Source organism: Oncorhynchus mykiss, chromosome 14 (genome assembly GCF_013265735.2).
Source record: "Oncorhynchus mykiss isolate Arlee chromosome 14, USDA_OmykA_1.1, whole genome shotgun sequence".
Classification (NCBI taxonomy): Eukaryota; Metazoa; Chordata; class Actinopteri; order Salmoniformes; family Salmonidae; genus Oncorhynchus; species Oncorhynchus mykiss.
Window position 1 is genome coordinate 27,357,197 of NC_048578.1, and position 27,607 is coordinate 27,384,803.

The 27,607-nt window shown below is 44.5% G+C and overlaps 2 protein-coding genes across 3 annotated transcripts in view; one reads left to right on the plus strand and one right to left on the minus strand.

Annotated features, from left to right (window-relative positions):
• The window catches only part of flrt1b (fibronectin leucine rich transmembrane protein 1b), a 39,892-nt gene extending 21,371 nt beyond the window's left edge, over window positions 1–18,521 (plus strand). The window contains exons 2-4 of the mRNA XM_036943228.1: window positions 8,899–9,596; window positions 15,021–15,908; window positions 16,781–18,521. Of these exons, the coding sequence (XP_036799123.1) occupies window positions 15,032–15,908; window positions 16,781–18,003 (2,100 nt within the window). The 5' untranslated portion in view covers window positions 8,899–9,596; window positions 15,021–15,031 and the 3' untranslated portion in view covers window positions 18,004–18,521. The remainder of the gene's footprint in view (window positions 1–8,898; window positions 9,597–15,020; window positions 15,909–16,780) is intronic.
• macrod1 (mono-ADP ribosylhydrolase 1) overlaps window positions 1–27,607 on the minus strand; it is a 119,061-nt gene that overhangs the window by 72,753 nt on the left and 18,701 nt on the right. The gene's annotated exons all lie outside the window — the stretch shown is intronic.

The window sequence follows — 27,607 nt, forward strand, 5'->3', positions numbered from 1 at the left end:
ATAAGACCCAGTCCATAATGCTGTAAAAGACCCAGTCCATAATGCTGTATAAGACCCAGTCCATAATGCTGTAAAAGACCCAGTCCATAATGCTGTATAAGACCCAGTCCATAATGCTGTATAAGACCCAGTCCATAATGCTGTAAGACCCAGTCCATAATGCTGTAAAAGACCCAGTCCATAATGCTGTAAAAGACCCAGTCCATAATGCTGTAAAACCCAGTCCATAATGCTGTAAGACCCAGTCCATAATGCTGTATAAGACCCAGTCCATAATGCTGTAAGACCCAGTCCATAATGCTGTATAAGACCCAGTCCATAATGCTGTATAAGACCCAGTCCATAATGCTGTATAAGACCCAGTCCATAATGCTGTATAAGACCCAGTCCATAATGCTGTATAAGACCCAGTCCATAATGCTGTATAAGACCCAGTCCATAATGCTGTATAAGACCCAGTCCATAATGCTGTAAGACCCAGTCCATAATGCTGTAAGACCCAGTCCATAATGCTGTAAGACCCAGTCCATAATGCTGTAAGACCCAGTCCATAATGCTGTATAAGACCCAGTCCATAATGCTGTAAGACCCAGTCCATAATGCTGTAAGACCCAGTCCATAATGCTGTAAGACCCAGTCCATAATGCTGTAAGACCCAGTCCATAATGCTGTATAAGACCCAGTCCATAATGCTGTATAAGACCCAGTCCATAATGCTGTAAAAGACCCAGTCCATAATGCTGTAAAAGACCCAGTCCATAATGCTGTAAGACCCAGTCCATAATGCTGTAAAAGACCCAGTCTATAATGCTGTATAAGACCCAGTCCATAATGCTGTAAAAGACCCAGTCCATAATGCTGTATAAGACCCAGTCCATAATGCTGTAAGACCCAGTCCATAATGCTGTATAAGACCCAGTCCATAATGCTGTAAGACCCAGTCCATAATGCTGTATAAGACCCAGTCCATAATGCTGTATAAGACCCAGTCCATAATGCTGTAAGACCCAGTCCATAATGCTGTAAAAGACCCAGTCCATAATGATGTAAGACCCAGTCCATAATGCTGTAAAAGACCCAGTCCATAATGCTGTATAAGACCCAGTCCATAATGCTGTAAAAGACCCAGTCCATAATGCTGTATAAGACCCAGTCCATAATGCTGTAAAAGACCCAGTCCATAATGCTGTATAAGACCCAGTCCATAATGCTGTATAAGACCCAGTCCATAATGCTGTATAAGACCCAGTCCATAATGCTGTATAAGACCCAGTCCATAATGCTGTATAAGACCCAGTCCATAATGCTGTATAAGACCCAGTCCATAATGCTGTATAAGACCCAGTCCATAATGCTGTAAGACCCAGTCCATAATGCTGTAAGACCCAGTCCATAATGCTGTAAGACCCAGTCCATAATGCTGTAAGACCCAGTCCATAATGCTGTATAAGACCCAGTCCATAATGCTGTAAGACCCAGTCCATAATGCTGTAAGACCCAGTCCATAATGCTGTAAGACCCAGTCCATAATGCTGTAAGACCCAGTCCATAATGCTGTATAAGACCCAGTCCATAATGCTGTATAAGACCCAGTCCATAATGCTGTAAAAGACCCAGTCCATAATGCTGTAAAAGACCCAGTCCATAATGCTGTAAGACCCAGTCCATAATGCTGTAAAAGACCCAGTCTATAATGCTGTATAAGACCCAGTCCATAATGCTGTAAAAGACCCAGTCCATAATGCTGTATAAGACCCAGTCCATAATGCTGTAAGACCCAGTCCATAATGCTGTATAAGACCCAGTCCATAATGCTGTAAGACCCAGTCCATAATGCTGTATAAGACCCAGTCCATAATGCTGTATAAGACCCAGTCCATAATGCTGTAAGACCCAGTCCATAATGCTGTAAAAGACCCAGTCCATAATGATGTAAGACCCAGTCCATAATGCTGTAAAAGACCCAGTCCATAATGCTGTATAAGACCCAGTCCATAATGCTGTAAAAGACCCAGTCCATAATGCTGTATAAGACCCAGTCCATAATGCTGTAAAAGACCCAGTCCATAATGCTGTATAAGACCCAGTCCATAATGCTGTATAAGACCCAGTCCATAATGCTGTAAGACCCAGTCCATAATGCTGTAAAAGACCCAGTCCATAATGCTGTGTAAGACCCAGTCCATAATGATGTAAGATCCAGTCCATAATGCTGTATAAGACCCAGTCCATAATGCTGTATAAGACCCAGTCCATAATGCTGTAAAAGACCCAGTCCATAATGCTGTATAAGACCCAGTCCATAATGCTGTATAAGACCCAGTCCATAATGCTGTATAAGACCCAGTCCATAATGCTGTATAAGACCCAGTCCATAATGCTGTATAAGACCCAGTCCATAATGCTGTATAAGACCCAGTCCATAATGCTGTATAAGACCCAGTCCATAATGCTGTATAAGACCCAGTCCATAATGCTGTATAAGACCCAGTCCATAATGCTGTATAAGACCCAGTCCATAATGCTGTAAAAGACCCAGTCCATAATGCTGTAAGACCCAGTCCATAATGCTGTATAAGACCCAGTCCATAATGCTGTAAGACCCAGTCCATAATGCTGTAAAAGACCCAGTCCATAATGCTGTATAAGACCCAGTCCATAATGCTGTATAAGACCCAGTCCATAATGCTGTATAAGACCCAGTCCATAATGCTGTATAAGACCCAGTCCATAATGCTGTATAAGACCCAGTCCATAGTGCTGTAAGACCCAGTCCATAATGCTGTATAAGACCCAGTCCATAATGCTGTATAAGACCCAGTCCATAATGCTGTATAAGACCCAGTCCATAATGCTGTATAAGACCCAGTCCATAATGCTGTGTAAGACCCAGTCCATAATGCTGTAAGACCCAGTCCATAATGCTGTAAGACCCAGTCCATAATGCTGTATAAGACCCAGTCCATAATGCTGTAAAAGACCCAGTCCATAATGCTGTAAAAGACCCAGTCCATAATGCTGTATAAGACCCAGTCCATAATGCCGTAAGACCCAGTCCATAATGCTGTAAAAGACCCAGTCCATAATGCTGTATAAGACCCAGTCCATAATGCTGTATAAGACCCAGTCCATAATGCTGTATAAGACCCAGTCCATAATGCTGTATAAGACCCAGTCCATAATACTGTATAAGACCCAGTCCATAATGCTGTAAGACCCAGTCCATAATGCTGTAAGACCCAGTCCATAATGCTGTATAAGACCCAGTCCATAATGCTGTAAAAGACCCAGTCCATAATGCTGTAAGACCCTGTCCATAATGCTGTAAGACCCAGTCCATAATGCTGTATAAGACCCAGTCCATAATGCTGTATAAGACCCAGTCCATAATGCTGTATAAGACCCAGTCCATAATGCTGTAAGACCCAGTCCATAATGCTGTATAAGACCCAGTCCATAATGCTGTATAAGACCCAGTCCATAATGCTGTAAGACCCAGTCCATAATGCTGTATAAGACCCAGTCCATAATGCTGTATAAGACCCAGTCCATAATGCTGTATAAGACCCAGTCCATAATGCTGTAAAAGACCCAGTCCATAATGCTGTATAAGACCCAGTCCATAATGCTGTAAGACCCAGTCCATAATGCTGTAAAAGACCCAGTCCATAATGCTGTATAAGACCCAGTTCATAATGCTGTAAGACCCAGTCCATAATGCTGTATAAGACCCAGTCCATAATTCTGTATAAGACCGAGTTCATAATTCTGTATAAGACCCAGTTCATAATTCTGTAAGACCCAGTCCATAATGCTGTAAAAGACCCAGTCCATAATGCTGTAAAAGACCCAGTCCATAATGCTGTATAAGACCCAGTCCATAATGCTGTATAAGACCCAGTCCATAATGCTGTATAAGACCCAGTCCATAATGCTGTATAAGACCCAGTCCATAATGCTGTATAAGACCCAGTCCATAATGCTGTAAGACCCAGTCCATAATGCTGTATAAGACCCAGTTCATAATTCTGTAAGACCCAGTCCATAATGCTGTGTAAGACCCAGTCCATAATGCTGTAAGACCCAGTCCATAATGCTGTAAGACCCAGTCCATAATGCTGTATAAGACCCAGTCCATAATGCTGTAAAAGACCCAGTCCATAATGCTGTAAAAGACCCAGTCCATAATGCTGTATAAGACCCAGTCCATAATGCTGTAAAAGACCCAGTCCATAATGCTGTATAAGACCCAGTCCATAATGCTGTAAAAGACCCAGTCCATAATGCTGTATAAGACCCAGTCCATAATGCTGTATAAGACCCAGTCCATAATGCTGTAAGACCCAGTCCATAATGCTGTAAAAGACCCAGTCCATAATGCTGTAAAAGACCCAGTCCATAATGCTGTAAGACCCAGTCCATAATGCTGTATAAGACCCAGTCCATAATGCTGTATAAGACCCAGTCCATAATGCTGTATAAGACCCAGTCCATGATACTGTATAAGACCCAGTCCATAATGCTGTAAGACCCAGTCCATAATGCTGTAAGACCCAGTCCATAATGCTGTATAAGACCCAGTCCATAATGCTGTAAAAGACCCAGTCCATAATGCTGTAAGACCCTGTCCATAATGCTGTAAGACCCAGTCCATAATGCTGTATAAGACCCAGTCCATAATGCTGTATAAGACCCAGTCCATAATGCTGTATAAGACCCAGTCCATAATGCTGTAAGACCCAGTCCATAATGCTGTATAAGACCCAGTCCATAATGCTGTATAAGACCCAGTCCATAATGCTGTAAGACCCAGTCCATAATGCTGTATAAGACCCAGTCCATAATGCTGTATAAGACCCAGTCCATAATGCTGTATAAGACCCAGTCCATAATGCTGTAAAAGACCCAGTCCATAATGCTGTATAAGACCCAGTCCATAATGCTGTAAGACCCAGTCCATAATGCTGTAAAAGACCCAGTCCATAATGCTGTATAAGACCCAGTTCATAATGCTGTAAGACCCAGTCCATAATGCTGTATAAGACCCAGTCCATAATTCTGTATAAGACCGAGTTCATAATTCTGTATAAGACCCAGTTCATAATTCTGTAAGACCCAGTCCATAATGCTGTAAAAGACCCAGTCCATAATGCTGTAAAAGACCCAGTCCATAATGCTGTATAAGACCCAGTCCATAATGCTGTATAAGACCCAGTCCATAATGCTGTATAAGACCCAGTCCATAATGCTGTATAAGACCCAGTCCATAATGCTGTAAGACCCAGTCCATAATGCTGTATAAGACCCAGTTCATAATTCTGTAAGACCCAGTCCATAATGCTGTGTAAGACCCAGTCCATAATGCTGTAAAAGACCCAGTCCATAATGCTGTAAGACCCAGTCCATAATGCTGTATAAGACCCAGTCCATAATGCTGTAAAAGACCCAGTCCATAATGCTGTATAAGACCCAGTCCATAATGCTGTATAAGACCCAGTCCATAATGCTGTAAGACCCAGTCCATAATGCTGTAAAAGACCCAGTCCATAATGCTGTATAAGACCCAGTCCATAATGCTGTAAAAGACCCAGTCCATAATGCTGTAAAAGACCCAGTCCATAATGCTGTAAAAGACCCAGTCCATAATGCTGTAAGACCCAGTCCATAATGCTGTATAAGACCCAGTCCATAATGCTGTAAAAGACCCAGTCCATAATGCTGTATAAGACCCAGTCCATAATGCTGTATAAGACCCAGTCCATAATGCTGTAAAAGACCCAGTCCATAATGCTGTATAAGACCCAGTCCATAATGCTGTAAAAGACCCAGTCCATAATGCTGTATAATACCCAGTCCATAATGCTGTAAAAGACCCAGTCCATAATGCTGTAAGACCCAGTCCATAATGCTGTATAAGACCCAGTCCATAATGCTGTATAAGACCCAGTCCATAATGCTGTATAAGACCCAGTCCATAATGCTGTAAAAGACCCAGTCCATAATGCTGTAAGACCCAGTCCATAATGCTGTATAAGACCCAGTCCATAATGCTGTATAAGACCCAGTCCATAATGCTGTATAAGACCCAGTCCATAATGCTGTATAAGACCCAGTCCATAATGCTGTAAAAGACCCAGTCCATAATGCTGTAAAAGACCCAGTCCATAATGCTGTAAAAGACCCAGTCCATAATGCTGTAAAATACCCAGTCCATAATGCTGTAAAAGACCCAGTCCATAATGCTGTAAAAGACCCAGTCCATAATGCTGTATAAGACCCAGTCCATAATGCTGTATAAGACCCAGTCCATAATGCTGTAAGACCCAGTCCATAATGCTGTAAGACCCAGTCCATAATGCTGTATAAGACCCAGTCCATAATGCTGTAAGACCCAGTCCATAATGCTGTAAAAGACCCAGTCCATAATGCTGTATAAGACCCAGTCCATAATGCTGTATAAGACCCAGTCCATAATTCTGTAAGACCCAGTCCATAATGCTGTATAAGACCCAGTCCATAATGCTGTATAAGACCCAGTCCATAATGCTGTAAAAGACCCAGTCCATAATGCTGTATAAGACCCAGTCCATAATGCTGTAAAAGACCCAGTCCATAATGCTGTATAAGACCCAGTCCATAATGCTGTATAAGACCCAGTCCATAATGCTGTAAAAGACCCAGTCCATAATGCTGTATAATACCCAGTCCATAATGCTGTAAAAGACCCAGTCCATAATGCTGTAAGACCCAGTCCATAATGCTGTATAAGACCCAGTCCATAATGCTGTATAAGACCCAGTCCATAATGCTGTATAAGACCCAGTCCATAATGCTGTAAAAGACCCAGTCCATAATGCTGTAAGACCCAGTCCATAATGCTGTATAAGACCCAGTCCATAATGCTGTATAAGACCCAGTCCATAATGCTGTATAAGACCCAGTCCATAATGCTGTATAAGACCCAGTCCATAATGCTGTAAAAGACCCAGTCCATAATGCTGTAAAAGACCCAGTCCATAATGCTGTAAAAGACCCAGTCCATAATGCTGTAAAAGACCCAGTCCATAATGCTGTAAAAGACCCAGTCCATAATGCTGTATAAGACCCAGTCCATAATGCTGTATAAGACCCAGTCCATAATGCTGTAAGACCCAGTCCATAATGCTGTAAGACCCAGTCCATAATGCTGTATAAGACCCAGTCCATAATGCTGTAAGACCCAGTCCATAATGCTGTAAAAGACCCAGTCCATAATGCTGTATAAGACCCAGTCCATAATGCTGTATAAGACCCAGTCCATAATTCTGTAAGACCCAGTCCATAATGCTGTATAAGACCCAGTCCATAATGCTGTATAAGACCCAGTCCATAATGCTGTAAAAGACCCAGTCCATAATGCTGTATAAGACCCAGTCCATAATGCTGTAAAAGACCCAGTCCATAATGCTGTATAAGACCCAGTCCATAATGCTGTAAGACCCAGTCCATAATGCTGTAAGACCCAGTCCATAATGCTGTATAAGACCCAGTCCATAATGCTGTATAAGACCCAGTCCATAATGCTGTAAGACCCAGTCCATAATGCTGTAAAAGACCCAGTCCATAATGCTGTAAAAGACCCAGTCCATCTCTAGTAGTACAGTGTAACTGCTGTTCTAAGTGTTGTGCTGCAGAACAGACATTCAGCAGAGGTCAGGACAATAGAGCTGTCAGCCAATGAGACCCAGAGGAACCATTCTAGTCTATATTCTATTCTACTGCTACAGTACTAGCTATCCATGGCTGGATATAGGTTGTGTCAGCATGGGGAGGGAGGAGCACAGAAAAACAACCACCACACCAAAATACACTACACTGACATTACTACCTCAGCACACTAAGCTACACTACCTCAGCACACTAAGCTACACTACCTCAGCACACTACCTCACCACGCTACCTCACCACACTACTCTACCTCACCACATTACGCTACCTCACCACATTACACTACGCTACACTACCTCACCACACTACGCTACCTCACCACATTACACTACCTCACTACATTACACTACGCTACACTACCTCACCACACCACCTCACCACATTACGCTACGCCACACTACCTCACCACACTTCGCTACACTACCTCACCACACTATGCTACACTACCTCACTACCCTATGCTACGCTACCTCGCTACACTACCTCACCATGCTACACTACCTCACTACACTATGCTACGCTACCTTGCTACACTACCTCACCACACTACCTCACTACCACACCTCACCACACATTACTACTTCACCACACTACACGCTCCACTTTTCCCTTTCTAGACCTCTCAATCTAGTGTGCTTCAAGTCTGGGGTGTGCAGGCTTTTGTTCCAGACCAGCACTAACACAACTGATGCAACAAATCAAAAGTCTTGATGTGAAGTTGAATAACTGCATTGGGTGTGTTAGTACTGGGCTGGACTGAAAGTCTGTGGACTGAAGAACAGTGCTTTAATCCTAGACTCGTCACCTTGCCACACATAACTGTCTAGTCACTGAAGCTGGAGTGTCTGTCCTTTGAAGATTAACTTGAGCATGGTTAGACTTGAGCATTCGTATTAAGCAAAAAAATTATAATGGTTATTCTGAAACCTTCCCTGCTGGTATACAGTTGACTCATTGATACAGTAGTGAATGGGAATGACCCAAACGGCACCCTATTCCCTATATAGTGCACTGCTTTTAACCAGAGCCCTAGGGTGCCTGCTCTTTAATGCCATAATCCACTATTATGTAATGTGTGTGTGTGTGTGTGTGTGTGTGTGTGTGTGTGTGTGTGTGTGTGTGTGTGTGTGTGTGTGTGTGTATGTATGAGTGAGGAGTCCTAGCTAACTGCCCTCTCTGTTCTACCCACAGGGGGGGGTGCAGTGTCTCTGGCCCAAGTGTCACAGACAGCGGGAGGAATATCATCTTTAGCCGCTAATCCCTGCAAATTCGAGGAGAGAAAAAGTGCCAGTGTCACTATAGGCCTTAAGAGCCAGAGATGATTCATTCTAAACCTCAAAGTGAAGGATAACAAGTGGCCCAGACTCCTGTGACCTCTCATCCCACCACCTCCTCCTTCACTCTGTTCGAGTCATTTCCTCTAACCTCTAAACTGTGTAACGTTCTCCATTCCCCCCGGCTGGTTCAATCTATACAGACACAGACTGACTGGATGACCATCTGGACCTATGTAAATCAACACGAAGACAACATAAACCAACCAGCAGAGAGGCCTTGAAGACGGACTCTCCTGGATACTGACTGAGCTGCCAGATGCTACTCTGGATGGGGCAGGAGGCTGTAGGCTGTTAGGCTAGCTAGGCCATGCTGCTCCCTGTGCCTTCCTCCTCTCCCATGCTGCTTCCAGGAGACCTACGGGCTACAAACATCATTATCATCATCTTCATCACTCCCCAATGCCACAGGAAGTACAGTGCCTAGGAGGGGACTGACTGAACCTCAACTATTACGGACAGAGTGAACTGGAAACACACACACACACACAAACAGACCCTTCAGCTGTGGAACAGACAAAGACAGAAGGCAAAGAGATACTAAGCACTGAGAGGGTAAGTTAAACAGGTTTCTCAAACATCATCTTCAGAGATTTGAGGTTCAACATATTTTTACATAATGTCTTAAAACATACCCTGTCATAAGTTCTCTATATTCTACTGAGATATACAGCTCATTTGTGTCATTTCAGAAGATGTTTTGAAATTCTTAGAGCAATGCCTCAGAGAAAATAGCAGTGAGTGAGGTAGGAAAGACAGAATCCAAATTAAACGACAGAAAGGAAACAGACTCACTAGGGAGGAGAGGAGGATTGGAGGAGGAGCGAGATGGGTGGGGTCTGATTGAGCCAATCTCAGTCAGAAGGAATGGAGTGAGTGAATAAACAAAAGGACGAGGAGCTGAACAGATGAAAGAGATTATCCAAGGAGAGAGAGATGAAAAGAGAGGGGGGAGGGAAAGGAGAAAGAGGGTAGAGAGAGAGCAGGCGGGCGGGCGTCACAGAGAGCTACATGCTATTTGTTATTCATAGTGGAGACTCTCCCATATGTTTTTATGCTCCCTGACTCCCTCCCTCCCTCCCTCTGTTGGGTGAACGTTGGCTGTTGCACTACTTTGAAACCGGCTGTTTTGTGCTAAAAATACATAGACTGAAACACCTCCAGATCCGGTCTTGAACCCGGATATAACTTTATCAATCATTATCATCAACGTGCCAAAAGTCCTCCACAAGGCCCTGACGTCCACATGAGGATATCACTAGATACACAGCAGCATTACATCCTTATTAATGATGCTCCTTTTAAAACCAATTCTGAGTATCTCACAACCCACTGCCAGAGTCAGCCTCATCTCCTTCTCTCAGTCTGTCCATCTCTCCATCTGTCTCTTTCAGTCTCTTGCTCTACTCCTCCCTCTCATTGTTGCCATCTCTTGTTTGCTTTGCATCTCTTGTTTGCTTTTGACTGGAGCCGAGGGGCAATTTTGCATGTTGTCCTGAGAGTGAGAACACACACACATACACACTTGTGGAAAAACTTGCCTGCAGAGCATTTGTTTGTCAAATGTTCTGTCAAATCATGTCAAGCACTTCAGAGGACAGGAAAACACATGTCCAAGTCTGAAACCCCTAGAATATACTGCACTGTACACAATAACGTATCATCTCATTTCTTTATTTTCTGTCATATGAACAGTATGCTATAAAACTCAACTGACATTCCTTTTTGTTTTTCTGAATTGTAAATTGATGGCGCTCTCAAATATTCAACAGCAAAAGACAAGCAGAGAAATGTAAACCGAGGAACGTATAAATGTTTTTTTAAAAAGGACATGTAAAACATCCACTTAAATATTTCTTGGGAATTCAGAAGCTCTTCACTGAATAATGTATACCACATTTAGAGAACAATAACCACTGTAGCCACACACACAGACAGCATGCATAATACTGTACATCTCAGTTTGTTGTGAGTGAATGTTTGTGGTTTTTCTAAATCCCAGTTACGTTGCCTCCCCGACTTGTACAACAAACTACAGACATGCACACAGTGCCTTCGGAAAGTATTCAGACTCCTCAACTTGTTCCACATTTTGTTATGTTACAGCCTTGTTTTAAAATGGATTAAATTAACATTTTCCTCAGAGATTTACACACAATACCCCATAATGACAAAGACAAAAAACAGAAAGACTTTATTTACATAAGTATTCAGACCCTTTGCTATGACACTCTGCACTGAAGATAGGAAACACTGTCACCACTGATAAATCCACTATAATTGAGAATTTCAATAAGCATTTTTCTACAGCTGGCCATGCTTTCCATCTGGGTACCCCTACCCCGGTCACCTGCACTGCACCCCCCACAGCAACTCGCCCAAGCCTTCCCCATTTCTCCTTCTCCCAAATCCAGTCAGCTGATGTTCTGAAAGAGCTGCAAAATCTGGACCCCTACAAATCAGCCGGGCTAGACAATCTGGACCCTTTCTTTCTAAAATAATCTGCCGAAATTGTTGCCACCCCTATTACTAGCCTGTTCAACCTCTCTTTCGTGTCGTCTGAGATTCCCAAAAATTGGAAAGCAGCTGCGGTCATCCCCCTCTTCAAAGGGGGGGACACTCTTGACCCAAACTGCTACAGACCTATATCTATCCTACCCTGCCTTTCTAAGGTCTTCGAAAGCCAAGTCAACAAACAGATTACCGACCATTTTGAATCTCACCATACCTTCTCTGCTATGCAATCTGGTTTCAGAGCTGGTCATGGGTGCACCTCAGCCACGCTCAAGGTCTTAAACGATATCACAACCGCCATCGATAAGAAACATTACTGTGCAGCCGTATTCATTGATCTGGCCAAGGCTTTCGACTCTGTCAATCACCACATCCTCATCGGCAGACTCGACAGCCTTGGTTTCTCAAATGATTGCCTCGCCTGGTTCACCAACTACTTCTCTGAAAGAGTTCAGTGTGTCAAATCGGAGGGTCTGCTGTCCGGACCTCTGGCAGTCTCTATGGGGGTGCCACAGGGTTCAATTCTTGGACCGACTCTCTTCTCTGTATACATCAATGATGTCGCTCTTGCTGCGGGTGAGTCTCTGATCCACCTCTACGCAGACGACACCATTCTGAATACTTCTGGCCCTTCTTTGGACACTGTGTTAACAACCCTCCAGGCAAGCTTCAATGCCATACAACTCTCCTTCCGTGGCCTCCAATTGCTCTTAAATACAAGTAAAACTAAATGCATGCTCTTCAACCGATCGCTGCCTGCACCTGCCCGCCTGTCCAACATCACTACTCTGGACGGCTCTGACTTAGAATACGTGGACAACTACAAATACCTAGGTGTCTGGTTAGACTGTAAACTCTCCTTCCAGACCCACATCAAACATCTCCAATCCAAAGTTAAATCTAGAATTGGCTTCCTATTTCGCAACAAAGCATCCTTCACTCATGCTGCCAAACATACCCTTGTAAAACTGACCATCCTACCAATCCTCGACTTCGGCGATGTCATTTACAAAATAGCCTCCAATACCCTACTCAACAAATTGGATGCAGTCTATCACAGTGCAATCCGTTTTGTCACCAAAGCCCCATATACTACCCACCATTGCGACCTGTACGCTCTCGTTGGCTGGCCCTCGCTTCATACTCGTCGCCAAACGCACTGGCTCCATGTCATCTACAAGACCCTGCTAGGTAAAGTCCCCCCTTATCTCAGCTCGCTGGTCACCATAGCATCACCCACCTGTAGCACGCGCTCCAGCAGGTATCTCTCTCTGGTCACCCCCAAAACCAACTATTTATTTGGCCGCCTCCCCTTCCAGTTCTCTGCTGCCAATGACTGGAACGAACTACAAAAATCTCTGAAACTGGAAACACTTATCTCCCTCACTAGCTTTAAGCACCAACTGTCAGAGCAGCTCACAGATTACTGCACCTGTACATAGCCCACCTATAATTTAGCCCAAACAACTACCTCTTTCCCTACTGTATTTATTTTATTCATTTATTTATTTTGCTCCTTTGCACCCCATTATTTTTATTTCTACTTTGCACATTCTTCCACTGCAAATCTACCATTCCAGTGTTTTACTTGCTATATTGTATTTACTTTGCCACCATGGCCTTTTTTTGCCTTTACCTCCCTTATCTCACCTCATTTGCTCACATCGTATATAGACTTGTTTATACTGTATTATTGACTGTATGTTTGTTTTACTCCATGTGTAACTCTTGTGTCGTTGTATGTGTCGAACTGCTTTGCTTTATCTTGGCCAGGTCGCAATTGTAAATTAGAACTTGTTCTCAACTTGCCTACCGGGTTAAATAAAGGTGTAAAAAATAAAAATAAATAAACACTCGTAATTGAGCTCAGGTGCATCCTGTTTCCATTGATCATCCTTGAGATGTTTCTACAACTTAATTGGAGTCCACCCAATGGTAAATTAAATTGATTGGACATGATTTGGAAAGGCACACGCCGGTCTATATAATATATAAGGGCGCAGGAGTGGCTTTGGGACAAGTCTCTGAATGTCCTTGAGTGGCCCAGCCAGAGCCCGGACTTGAACCCAATCAAACATTTCTGGAGAAACCTGAAAATAGCTGTCCAGCAACACTCCTCATTCAACCTGACAGAGAGAGAGAGCGGATCTGCAGAGAAGAATGGAAGAAACTCTCCAAATACAGGTGTGCCAAGCTTGTAGCCTCACACCCAACAAGACTCAATGTTGTAATCGCTGCCAAAGGCGCTTCAACAAAGTACTGCGTAAAGAGTCTGAATACTTGTGATTTCAGTTTTTTATTTGTAAGAAATTTGAATTTTTTTATAAAAAAAAAAAAACTTTTTCTTTGTCATTATGTGTGTAAATTTATGAGGAAAAAACACAATTTAATCCATTTTAGAATAAGGCTGTAAAGTAACAAAATGTGAAAAAAGTCAAGGGGTCTAAATACTTTTTTGTTGGTTTATTCAAATTTATCAAGGGGGGGAAAGATGTTTTCCAGAATATTAACATCACCAATATTACCTAGGCTAATATGGTTCTAATTCCCCTCCTAATGTTTCCCCCTCATCATGAGAATTAAAACATCTAAAATCCTCTCACTAATTTTCTCTCTCCAGTTCTTCTCGTTAAACTTGATCCCATCTCTCGGTGTTCCTCTCACAAACTTCACTTCCCCTCCATGTCATTGTAAATAAGAATTTGTTCTTAACTGACTTCCCTGGTTAAAAAAAAATAAACAAAATAAAAAAAGTCTGTCCCTCGCCCACTCTCCAATGTCCCTTCCTCTTCTAGTTGGTAGGAGGGACCCATATTATCCTGACAACTTCTGGTTGGTAGGAGGGACCCATATTATCAGGACAGCTTCTTGTTGGTAGGAGGGACCCATATTATCAGGACAGCTTCTTGTTGGTAGGAGGGACCCATATTATCAGGACAGCTTCTGGTTGGTAGGAGGGACCCATATTATCAGGACAGCTTCTAGTTGGTAGGAGGGACCCATATTATCAGGACAGCTTCTAGTTGGTAGGAGGGACCCATATTATCAGGACAGCTTCTAGTTGGTAGGAGGGACCCATATTATCAGGACAGCTTCTAGTTGGTAGGAGGGACCCATATTATCAGGACAGCTTCTAGTTGGTAGGAGGGACCCATATTATCAGGACAGCTTCTTGTTGTTGGTAGGAGGGACCCATATTATCAGGACAGCTTCTTGTTGGTAGGAGGGACCCATATTATCAGGACAGCGCCACTCCATTGGGCCCAGCGACTATTCATACACTCAAACACTTTCTTTGTTCAAACACCCAACAAAAGACATCACATCACTAAAAATTGAAAACACATTTACACAACACAAGAATTTCAAAATCCTGAAATGAGCTGTAAACTCTTATTCTTTCTCTTTCCTAAAGTACAATGACTCTCAAAACTCATTAACTCTCGGTCTCTCTCCCACTCACAGAGGGCGGGATTATGGCTGCCGAGAGTCTGACCGAGCTCCGTGATTGGCTCTTTCTGCTCCTCCTGTGCCTGACTCTATTGGCCGAGATGCTGGAGTTGGCGGCGGCAGCAGTTGCCATGGAGGAAGGCGAGGAAGACTTCCCGTGCCCGTCAGTGTGCCGGTGTGACGAGGGCTTCGTTTACTGTAACGACCGGAGCCTGAGCATGATCCCTCCTCTACCGTTAACAGCTACCGTTCTCTACCTACAGAGCAACCGGTTGGCCAACTCCGGCCTGCCGGCGTCGTTAGAGCGCAGCAGTAGTATCCGTGTGGTCTACCTTTACGCCAACCAACTAGACGAGTTTCCTATACACCTGCCGCCGTCGCTACGGGAACTACACCTGCAGGACAACAACATTCGGACGTTGCCGCGCACGGTGTTGGCCAGGTTACCGTTGCTAGAGAGGCTACACCTGGACGACAACTCCATCTCCACGGTGAGCATTCAGGAGCGGGCCTTCTCCGGTACGCGGCGGCTGAGGTTACTCTTCCTCTCCCGGAACCACCTGTCCAGCATCCCAGCCGGCCTCCCGGCTTCTTTAGAGGAGCTGAGGTTAGACGACAACCGCATCAACACCATCCCCACCCACGCCTTCCGGGGCCTGGCCTCACTGAGACGCCTGGTCCTGGACGGGAATCTCCTGGCCAACACCCGCATCGCTGATGACACCTTCTCCCGCCTGGCCAACCTCACGGAGCTGTCGCTAGTCCGCAATGCCCTGCAGGCCCCACCCATCAACCTGCCCAGCACACACCTGATGAGGCTGCACCTGCAGGACAACGGACTGATTCACGTGCCCCGGGGGACCCTGGACGGGATGAGGAGGCTGCAGCGGCTGGATCTGTCAGGTAACCAACCAGCCTGATGCTACCTGAGCCTGATCAGCCCTACATTAGACATTTTATTATCTCAAGGCCAAAAAAGTCTAAATAATAGTGCCGTTATCCAATACATAATTATGATACAGGCTACTGCACATTACGCACAACAGAAACACAGAATTGATGGAGAGAAAGACAGGGTGCACTTGCATGCTCACTGATTTAAAATAACAATATTAGACTGATGGGCTGTTTTAAAACTCTGCAGTTGCAATTTAAAAAATGCATCTTTACAATGAAAAAATAAGGAAACCTCCAAAAGCCAGATGCAGATGTGTAAATTGGACATGCATTCAGTCCTTATATTACTGTTATGATGCAGCAAATCTATTCCTACCGTCCACAAGAAAAGAAGTTGCCATGATGAGATGATACATGCATGGTGAACTCCTCTTCATACTGAGATGCGCTGTCTGTCCCCACTCTAAGAGTTAATGATTGATCATGCAGATAGCAGAGAGTAGACCATGGCCCGTAGAGAAGACAGATTTAGATATTGCATTTAATTTAACACTTCCATTTCAAGTTATGCTGTTCATAAAAATAACATTCAAATTTACCGGTTTCTCGCAGTTATTTATAAAATCGGGAAAAGGGAGTGGGTTTGGGTGGTAAATCTCAGTAACCCGGTTCACACTGTTCAACCCTAATGAGAACAGCTGCAAATAGTTTGCTTAGGATTCTAGTTAAGATTTGACATTGCTCTGAGTCCAGACATATACTCTGTATATTGCAGAGTAACTTTAGTGAACTACTCACAAAATTAGCAGCAGATGAGCATATTATTCTACATCAGGTGCCATACGTAGAGTGACTTGTGTCCACTTCCATGCCTGCAGGGAACAACCTGACCACTCTGCCCCGGGGGCTGCTGAGGGACACGGACGGCCTGGAGCTGTTGCTGCTCCGGGGGAACCCCTGGTACTGTGGCTGCAACCTGCACTGGCTCCACGCCTGGCTGTATGGCCGCGGGGCGGCGGTGACAGTACGGGGCCTGACCTGCCACGGACCGGAGGCGGTGCGAGGCCAGGCCCTCAGGGACCTCTCTGGGCTCATGGACCAGTGTGAAGGCCCCCCAGGAGGGGTGAACAGTGTGGGGGGTAGAGGAGGAGGTGTCACTAGTACTACCACCTTTCCCCCCACCCAGGGCTCTCTGTTCACCCTCAGAGCCATACGGCCGGGCCTGGTGAAGCCATTACCACCGGGAGGAGAGGCGGGGGGTCATGCCTCACACAACGCTTTAGAACTCACCGTGAAGCCTCTGTCGGCAGACAGTGTGCAGGTGACGTGGCTGTGCCCGCGGCCGGCGCCCTCCTTCCGGCTGTCCTGGCTGAGGCTGGGCAGCAGCGCCGCTCTGGGTTCCATCACAGAGACGCTGGTACCCGGGGAGAGACAGCAGTACCTACTGACCCAGCTCACGCCACGATCACACTATCTCATCTGCCTGCTCCCCCTGCGCTCCACATCCTCCCACTCTGGAGGGTCACAGAGAGGACAGCAACAGGAAAAGGACACAACAGACCAGAGCCCTGTCTGCTCTCAGATAGAGACGGGGGAGGCTCTGCGCCCCGAGGGGGGAAATGGGGGTGAGGACTCGGACACAGAGATGGCAGCCCTCCCCCTGGCCGAGATCATTGGCGGAGCCACAGCCCTAGTCTCCCTCATACTCATCTTCGGCATCTTCTGCTGGTATGGCCAGCGCACCGGGTATGTCTCCGGGGAAACAGACTCCTATGGGGTCAGAGGTCAGCGTGTGGTCGGGAAGCCGTACGATGACTACGTGGAGTCGGGTACTAAGAAGGACAGCTCCATCCTGGAGATCAGGAGCCCCGGCTTCGCCATGACGCCCATGACGACCCATCAGCCACTGCAACCCAAAGGAGGGGAGGATGTGACCTACGTGCACACCATCTTCCCCTCAACGCATGGTAACGGCACCTACCGAAGCAACCAGAGTCACAACGGCATCATCACCCAACTGGGTCACACGGCAGGCTACGGGACCAACCAGGGTTACCGGGAGCAAGGGATGATCCCAGATATAGACTACTCCTACACGTGATGACATCATCTCAGACACACTTCTCCCACCCCCACCGGTTGGATGCCGTTCTAAGGATACGGTTCCAGCAGGCGGTTGGTTGGTTGGTCTCCTTGGTTCCAAAGTACCCTCTGTGCCTCCTCACTTCTGCTCTGAATCTTATTTATCTGTTACTAGCTGACTGGCTTGGGTTGCTGTGTCCCCACAGGGCCACCCCACATACATGTTTGCTGGGTGACAGAAGTGTTTCAGTGCTTCTCATGTTTATACATTGTTTTGAGGTCTCAGTATCTTTACAGCTACTGTACTCTTCCTTCTATTCCATAAAAGACCGTTAGTAGTTTGAGGTGGATGTTTAGGCGTAGGCAGACGCTAAAAGGCAAATATATTCCAGACAGAAACACTTGTGTAGACTGCTACACTATATATACACAAAAGTATGTGGACACCCTTTCAAATGAGTGGATTCGGCTATTTCAGTCACACCTGTTGCTGACAGGTGAAAAAAATCAAGCACACAGCCACGCAATCTCCATAGACAAACATTGGCAGTAGAATGGCCTTACTGAAGAGCTCAGTAACTTTCAACATGGTACCGTCATAGGATGCCACCTTTCCAACAAGTCAGTTCTTCAAATTTCTGTCCTGCTAGAGCTGCCCCGGTCAACTGTAAGTGCTGTTATTGTGAAGTGGGAATGTCTAGGAGCAACAATGGCTCAGCCGCAAAGTGGTAGACCACACAAGCTCACAGAATGGAACCGCCGAGTGCTAAATCTCGTAAAAGTGGCCTGTCCTCGGTTGCAACACTCACTACAGAGTTCTAATCTGTCTCTGGAAGCAATGTCAGCACAAGAACTGTTCGTCGGGAGCTTCATTAAATGGGTTTCCATGGCCGAGCAGCCACACACAAGCCTAAGATCACCATGCGCAATGCCAAGTGTCGGCTGGAGTGGTGTAAAGTTCGCCGCCATTGGAGTCTGGAGCAGTGGACTCGAGAGTGATCACGCTTCACCATCTGGCAGTCCAACGGACAAATCTGGGTTTGGCAGAAGTCAGACGAACACTACCTGCCCCAATGCACAGTGCCAACTGTAAAGTTTGGTGGAGGAGGAATGATGGTCTGGGGCTGTTTTTCATGGTTCGGGCTAGGCCCCTTAGTTCCAGTGAAGGGAAATCTTTACGCTACAGCATACAATGTCATTCTAGACGATGCCGTGCTTCTAACTTTGTGGCAACAGTTTGGGGACGGCCCTTTTCTCTTTCAGCATGACAATGCCCACGTGCACAAAGCAAGGTCCACAAATGGTTTGACGAGATCGGTGTGGAAGATCTTGACTGGCCTGCACAGAGCCCTGACCTCAACCCCATCGAACACCTTTGGGATGAATTGGAATGCTGACTGCGAGCCAGGCCTAATCGCCTAACATCCGTGCCTGACCTCACTAATGCTAATGGCTGAATGGAAGCCAGTCCCCGCAGCAATGTTCCAAAATTGAGTGGAAATCCTTCCCAGAAGAGTGGAGGCTGTTATAGCAGAAAAGGGGGGACCAACTCCATATGAATGCCCGTGATTATGGAATGAGATGTTTGACGAGAGTGTGTCCACATACTTTTGGTCATGTAGTGTATACCTACTTCTGTATACACTGAGTAGACACACGGGTAAGGGTTTGATGGTACTAGTCACAACAACTCATCACTGACTGACAGAAAATATATATGTTCCTATCTTAGACCTCTACTTTTCTCTTTCCCCTCCTGTTTTTATATTTTATTTCTCTGTTTATTTTGTGCTGCAGAGAGAGAGAGAATGAGAGCGAGATAACTTTGTTCTAGCTGAGAAGAGCTGATAGCAGCTCTGAGGGACAGGGGCTCCTACTGCAGCGATGTTCGCCCGGGAACTCTAGTGAGGGAGAGATAGGAGTAAGCATAGGGAGGTTAAAAAGAGAGACAGAATAATTGAGGAAGGGGGGATAATAAAAGAGGGAAAGGGTGAAAAGGAAGAATATAGACCCTGATCCTTTGAGAGAGATAAAGAGAGAGGGAGAAAAAGTAGGGAGCGAGATAGACAAAAGAGAGAGAGTGAAGAGGGAGAGTGAAGAGGGAGAGCAAAGGGAGAACTAATGGCAGAGGGAAACAGTGAAAAGGGTAGGAATATAGCTAGGACCTCATCCAAACCCTGCTTCTTCTTAACAGGACCAGTTCATTTCTACTTGACTCTCATTGATATTTTAGTACAGGAAGGAGCAGACAGTGAAAAGAGTGTATTTATCAAACGTGCCCATCTTTAAAGAGATAAAATTGTTATTACAATTTGGTCATGGAATAAAATAATTCAACATATTGGCATTTCCCTTAACATACAGAACACCAATATTAAAGGATATATTCTTTTGCTTATTGCATGTCATCATAATATGAACGGCAAAGGCATGTTAACTGGACAATCATACAGAAATGTCTGCAATCAAATTAAGTAAATCAACCCAAAGTAAAAGGCATTTTCTATTGGTTGCTATCAGGAAAGATGAAGGGGAAAAAAACATGTGTTTACAGTGATGTACCCATTCAGCACACAAACATCTGAACACAGCAAGCTGTAATAGCCGTACCATTACAGCTACTTAGTATCTACTAATCTATGTGCATCATAGTCAGTCATTCAGATCCAGCGAGACAGTCAGGTCACAGGGGGAGGGGGGGGGGGGGGGGGGGGGGGGGCAAAGAGTTCCGTAGAAATCATGGATGAACCAAACTGCAGCACTGTGCAACTATGCACTCTAATCACACACTCTGAAGTGTATTTCTGTCACTACGTATATTATAACAATGTTCTGGCCTCTCAATCACAACTGAATCACAATGGAGAGAAGAGTAAAGAGAGTGATGGGAAAAGGAGGGAGAGAAAGAAAAGAGATTGTTCGAGTGAGTTATGTATAGACTATAGTTTTTATTATAAACTGGGTGGTTCGAGCCCTAAGTGCTGATTGGCCACGGGTATGACAAAACATGTATTTTTCCTGTTCTAATTACATTTGTAACCAGTTTATAATAGCAATAAGGCACCGAGGGGGTTTGTGGTATATGGCCAATATACCACAGGAGTTTTTCCAGGCGCTCCGCGTTGCGTCGTACATATGAACAGCTCTTAGCCGTGGTATATTGGCCATATACCACACCCCCTCGTACCTTATTGCTTAAATATACCATGCTAAACTTAATTAGCCTTGTGTCTTTTTCCAATCCAAAACTCCAGTGGGAAAAGCATTCTGGGGGAAGAGAAAAGATCTAGAGCCTTCTTTAGGTCTTAGAAACCTTTCCTTTAAATACGCTCAGCTTTTCACAATGTCTTATGTATAAATCTAAACAGTGAGAACTGTTTGTTTGGTTTCTTTGATTTTCTATGCGAATAAAAAAAAATATTGGTTAAACTTCAAGTGTTTTCATATGCGTTTTATTGAGATGTGGTGGTGGGTTGTGTTAAATTATACTGTACAAATATACTGGCATAATATTAGGAAGAATCAAGTCAACTTAAATATACTGAACAAAAATATAAACGCAACAATTGACGATTTTACTGAGTTACAGTTCATATAAGGAAATCAGTCAATTGAAATAGATAAATTAGGCCTTAATCTACGGATTTCACATGACTGGGCAGGGGCTTAGGCCCACCCGCATAGGCCCACCCACTTGGGAGCCAGGTCCAACCCTGGGGAGCCAGGCCCAGCCAAATCAGAATGAGTTTTTCCCTACAAAAGGGCATTATTTTAGACAGAAATACTCCTCAGTTTCATCAGCTGTCCGGGTGGCTGGTCTCCGACGATCCCACAGGTAAAGAAATTGGATGTGGAGGTCCTGGGCTGAAGTGACTACAAATGGTCCGTGGTTGTGAGGCCGGTCGGATGTACTGCCAAATTCTCTAAAACGACGTTGGAGGCGGCTTATGGTAGAGAAATTAACATTCAATTCTCTGGTAAGAGCTTTGGTAGATTTTGTTTCATGTCGGTTATTTATTAAAATATTCACTCCCTGTACTTGCTTCTTGTCAGTCCTCACAGAATGCTGACATCACATATTGGAAGCATCAGAGTTTTTTCTCCTGGCTCCCCAGCGTCCCGCCTCGCCTCGGCTCGCCCCGGCTCCCCCTCGGCTCGGCTCGCCCCGGCTCCCCCTCGGCTCGGCTCGCCCCGGCTCCCCCTCGGCTCGGCTCGCCCCGGCTCCCCCTCGGCTCGGCTCGCCCCGGCTCCCCCTCGCCACACCTGCCAGGTGGCTGGATTATTTTGAGAAACACTCACCAACAGGGAAGTAAACAAACACTTGAGAGAAATAAGCTTTTTGTGCTTATGGAAAATGTATGGGATCTTTTATTTCAGCTCATGAAACATGGGACCAACACTTTATATGTTGCGTTTATATTTTTGTTCAGTATACATAATGCGGCAGAGTGATGTTCATTAAATATACTCTCTGAATACATAGTAGATGTGTTATTACTGACTAGATTTAGTAGCCTTAGGAAGCTACTCCCTATCGATTTGTGTGTGTTTGTATCCGCATGCTCTTGAGCGTGCGTGCGTATCTAGTCTATATGGTCTGGAGGTGTGTGTGTGTGTGTGTGTGTGTGTGTGTATCTAGTCTACATAGTCTGTCTGTATGTTAACGTGAGGACATGCCTCCCATTCTAAGTGAGTACTAATGCTGTAAGCACAAATCAATATAACAAGCCAGGGAGGGCATAAGTGTCTATCGCAGACAAACAGTTTGTGTAACACAGTACAGGGCGGGTGTGTGTATGTGTGTACTATATGTTTGTTTGTTTATAAGTTTTATTAGTCATACGGGATACACATAGTATACACCGTCCAACAAAATGCTTACTTGCAGTTTCCTTCTCGACAATGTAGTGCTAAGTGACTAAAATGTCTGTTATTTTTTAACTAATTCACCTACCTTGGTTCAATTATTTGAATTACATTTTGTTAGTTGCTTTTCTTGACCTCAATGCTCAGTTTCTCTAGAAATAAATAAAATCAAGCCTGAACTGTGTGGTAGGGATTTGTAGTTTCCAACAGGCCAATATTCTACATAGTTTAGTGCAGAAAACGTGGTAATTAACTACAATGGCCACAATCCATTGTGCACCTAATTGTCCAGGCTGTGTGCTGCAGACCAGAGAGGGAGAGAAGAGACTGAAGACCTGGGAATGAGAGCAGTTGTGTCGCAAGGTATCTCTACTTGAAAATACATGATCTAAGTGGTTAATAATTGGTACTCAGCAGTCATAAAAGCATGCCTTATTTACTTTGAAGAATTACTAAAATAGTGATTTTGTCAGAAAGCAGAGAGAGGAGATGATGACTTGGAATGAAATAATAAAGTCATCAGATAAAACAAATGTAATATACACAACAACAAGTCAAGTAATGTGAGTACATGATGTTTAATAAATGATCAGCAGTAATGTTCAATCACTACCATCATGGGACTTTTATTAATACGTTTATTCTGTGCTGTTACAGCACTCAGCCCATATAATACATAGTGCATTTAATGTTTTTAAAAAAGTATCGAAACCAAAATCGAAAACCGGGCTAATTTAATTTTTTTGTCAAAACCTCAAAAAGCACTAAATCGCTCAACACGATGACAATGCAACAACAATATGAAATCAAAGATAACAATACGAATATAAAGTAAATGGCGCAGTAGAATAGCATAGGGCTGACCCGATTTAGTCGACTGGTCGATTGTTTGGTCGATAGGCTGTTTGTCGACCCATATTTCTTTAGTCGAGCAGTGGCAATAATAATAAAATAAAAATATGGTGCACAAGACACCTGTGTGATTGACACCGGTCTGAGTGGACTAATCCATTGTGGAGGCCACGGGGGTGGGACAGTCCATCACTCTAAGACATGTGATACTGACATTGTATATGGTTATATTATGTTAAAATAATAGTGCAACACTAATAAATCTAATATTTTATAACAAATGTGCTTTGTCCATCATTAGATACGGTCGCTGTCCACCGTTCTGAAACGATCTTCAGTGTGCCGTAGAGCTGGCACCTTTCCATATGTTGCTACAGTGGGGAGAACTTACAGTATTTGATAACCTGCAAAATCGACAGTGTTTCCTACTTACAAAGCATGTAGAGGTCTGTAATTTGTATCATAGGTACACTTCAACTGTGAGAGACGGAATCTAAAACAAAAATCCAGAAAATCACATTGTATGATTTTTAAGTAATTCATTTGCATTTTATTGCATGACATAAGTATTTGATACATCAGAAAAGCAGAACTTAATATTTGGTACAGAAACCTTTGTTTGCAATTACAGAGATCATATGTTTCCTGTAGTTCTTGACCAGGTTTGCACACACCGCAGCACGGATTTTGCCCCACTCCTCCATACAGACCTCCAGATCCTTCAGGTTTCGGGGCTGTAGCTGGGCAATACGGACTTTCAGCTCCCTCCAAAGATTTTGTATTGGGTTCAGGTCTGGAGACTGGCTAGGCCACTCCAGGACCTTGAGATGCTTCTTACGGAGCTACTCCTTAGTTGCCCTGGCTGTGTGTTTTGGGTCGTTGTCATGCTGGAAGACCCAGCCACAACCCATCTTCAATGCTCTTACTGAGGGAAGGAGGTTGTTGGCCAAGATCTCGCGATACATGGCCCCATCCATCCTGCCCTCAATACGGTGCAGTCGTCCTGTCCCCTTTGCAGAAAAGCATCCCCAAAGAATGTTTCCACCTCCATGCTTCAGGGTTGGGATGGTTTTCTTGGGGTTGTACTCATCCTTCTTCTTCCTCCAAACACGGCGAGTGGAGTTTAGACCAAAAAGCTCTATTTTTGTCTCATCAGACCACATGACCTTCTCCCATTCCTCCTCGGGATCATCCAGATGGTCATAGGCAAACTTCAGACGGGCCTGGACATGCGCTGGCTTGAGCAGGGGGACCTTGCGTGCGCTGCAGGATTTTAATCCATGACGGCGTAGTGTGTTACTAATGGTTTTCTTTGACACTGTGGTCCCAGCTCTCTTCAGGCCATTGACCAGGTCCTGACATGTAGTTCTGGGCTGATCCCTCACCTTCCTCATGATCATTGATGCCCCACGTGGTGAGATCTTGCATGGATCCCCAGACCGAGGGTGATTGACCGTCATCTTGAACTTCTTCCATTTTCTAATAATTGCGCCAACAGTTGTTGCCTTCTCACCAAGCTGCTTGCCTATTGTCCTGTAGCCCATCCCAGCCTTGTGCAGGTCTACAATTTTATCCTTGATGTCCTTACATGGCTCTCTGGTCTTGGCCATTGTGGAGAGGTTGGAGTCTGTTTGAGTGTGTGGACAGGTGTGTTTTATACAGGTAATGAGTTCAAACAGGTGCAGTTAATACAGGTGGAGAACAGGAGGGTTTCTTAAATAAAAACTAACAGGTCTGTGAGAGACGGAATTCTTACTGGTTGGTTGGTGATCAAATACTTATGTCATGCAATAAAATGCAAATTAATGACTTAAAAATCATACAATGTGATTTTCTGGAATTTTGTTTCAGATTCCGTCTCTCACAGTTGAAGTGTACCTATGATAAAAATGACAGACCTCTACTAGCTTGTAAGTAGGAAAACCTGCAAAATCGGCAGTGTATCAAATACTTGTTCTCCCTACTGGATGGGCATAATAGCAAAGTTAACCAGCATATTGGGATTGAGAACAATGTGGCAGAGGCAGCATCAGAGACAAGGATACATTCCCAGCCTTAGCCTAATTATCTAAGAAAATTGAGGAAACAAACTTAATTAGGTCTATAATCAATAGCCTAAATGTCAAACGTGCCTGTCTTCATAAATCCTCCATATACATACAGACATCTCCAGAAATAAGACAGATCCTGCTTCTGTTTCCTGTTTGAGTGTTTGTTTAATAGCTTACTGATTCTGTGAGCACCAAGCCTCATGCAGCAGCAAAATGTTGCATAAAGCAATTTCACAGATTTGGCTGTTTTTAAAGGCTTTACAATTTGTTTTTCATTAGAACAGACTGGTATTAATTATAATTAGATTTGTTTACACGGTTTCAAACAGGCAGAACAATGATACTGTAACCTAACAGCACCTGTTTGTCACACATAATATACACACAGCTCTCACTCCTATACCCTCCTTTTTCTTGATCTCCTTATTGTTATTATTACTATTATTATTAATCATCAATATAATAATAAGTAATGTTATCATTAGTAGCTTGTACAAACACTATCGAGCTGACACGTGTTACTGTGTTCTGAGATTGTCATAACCAGGAAATATTGGTCACATGCATGCGATGCATACATGTTTCATGTAAAGAGAGCAAGGGTTGAGGGATTTCGGTAACAGAACCTTTCAGTCAGAAATAAGTAAGAAACTAAATGGCTGAAATTATGCTTCAGCAGGGACAGCGCTATAAACACTTGCTGTGCTGTGGTGCCTTTTCGCTGCAGTAGGGAGGAGAGCGAGACAACGTGCGCCAGTGTTCAGCATTCTGATGGCTTGTAGATAGAAACTGTCTGTTGGTATCAGACCTCATACCATCTCCCCGACGGTAAGGGCATGTGTGTGTGTGTGTGTGTGTGTGTGTGTGTGTGTGTGTGTGTGTGTGTGTGTGTGTGTGCACCAGCCATCTAATCTCTGAAACCTTTCAGTGAGCTAGCTAGCCCATGTGATTGTGCTCTTCCTGTCCATTTAACTACCTCTCACTGAGTAGCACTAATCGTGGCACAGTACAAAACTGACAAACTTTGGCAATGACATTCAATTGATACAAATTAATTACGTTCCTAGTAGAGTAGCAGGAGAGAGAATGCACACTGCTCCAGCATCAGGAGAGCTCTCGGGCAACACAGCCTCTCTCCGACCTACAGAATAAACACCGACTCATTTCCGCCTCTTACAGATTCAATGACCCTACTTAACGACCCTACTTAACGACCCTACTTAATGACCCTACTTAACGACCCTACTTAACGGCAGGAATAGAAAAGGAAAAGTATGAACACAGAACAATACAACCTTGTAGAATGGGTTCCTCTAGAATTTCCCATGGGAGTTTCATCCTCATCTCTGAAGAGGGTTTGCTAGCGCTTAGAATGTGCAAGACAAGTCGAGCATGCCGAGGGGGTTAAACGGGGGTGAGAGCATCGATCCCAATATTACCCATGTCGGTTGTGGCAACATTGGTTATGGTTTTGTTGTACTCGAGTCCCGATTTTCATGACTTGTGACTCAACTTGGATTCGACCATTAGTAACTCAGACTTGGACTCGCCTTCTCGACCTTTGGTAACTCGGACTCGCCCTTCTGTGACTTGTATTTGCACTTGGACTGGATAGGTTAATTTGATAAGCAGACTATTAGCAGCACTGGGTAGGCAGAGAAGCAAGGGTCCTGTTCTCTAGCAGTGGGAAGGATGCACCACACCCAGCACACGCAGCCTACATCAGCTGGTGAGCTGCGGGGGAGCATGCGATGATTGTGGGCAGAGAGGCAGGCAGGCTACGCATCCGATCACAGGCAACACATCATGCAAGCAAACCTCTTGCTTCCCCTTAACTATTAGTCACCAGCCTAC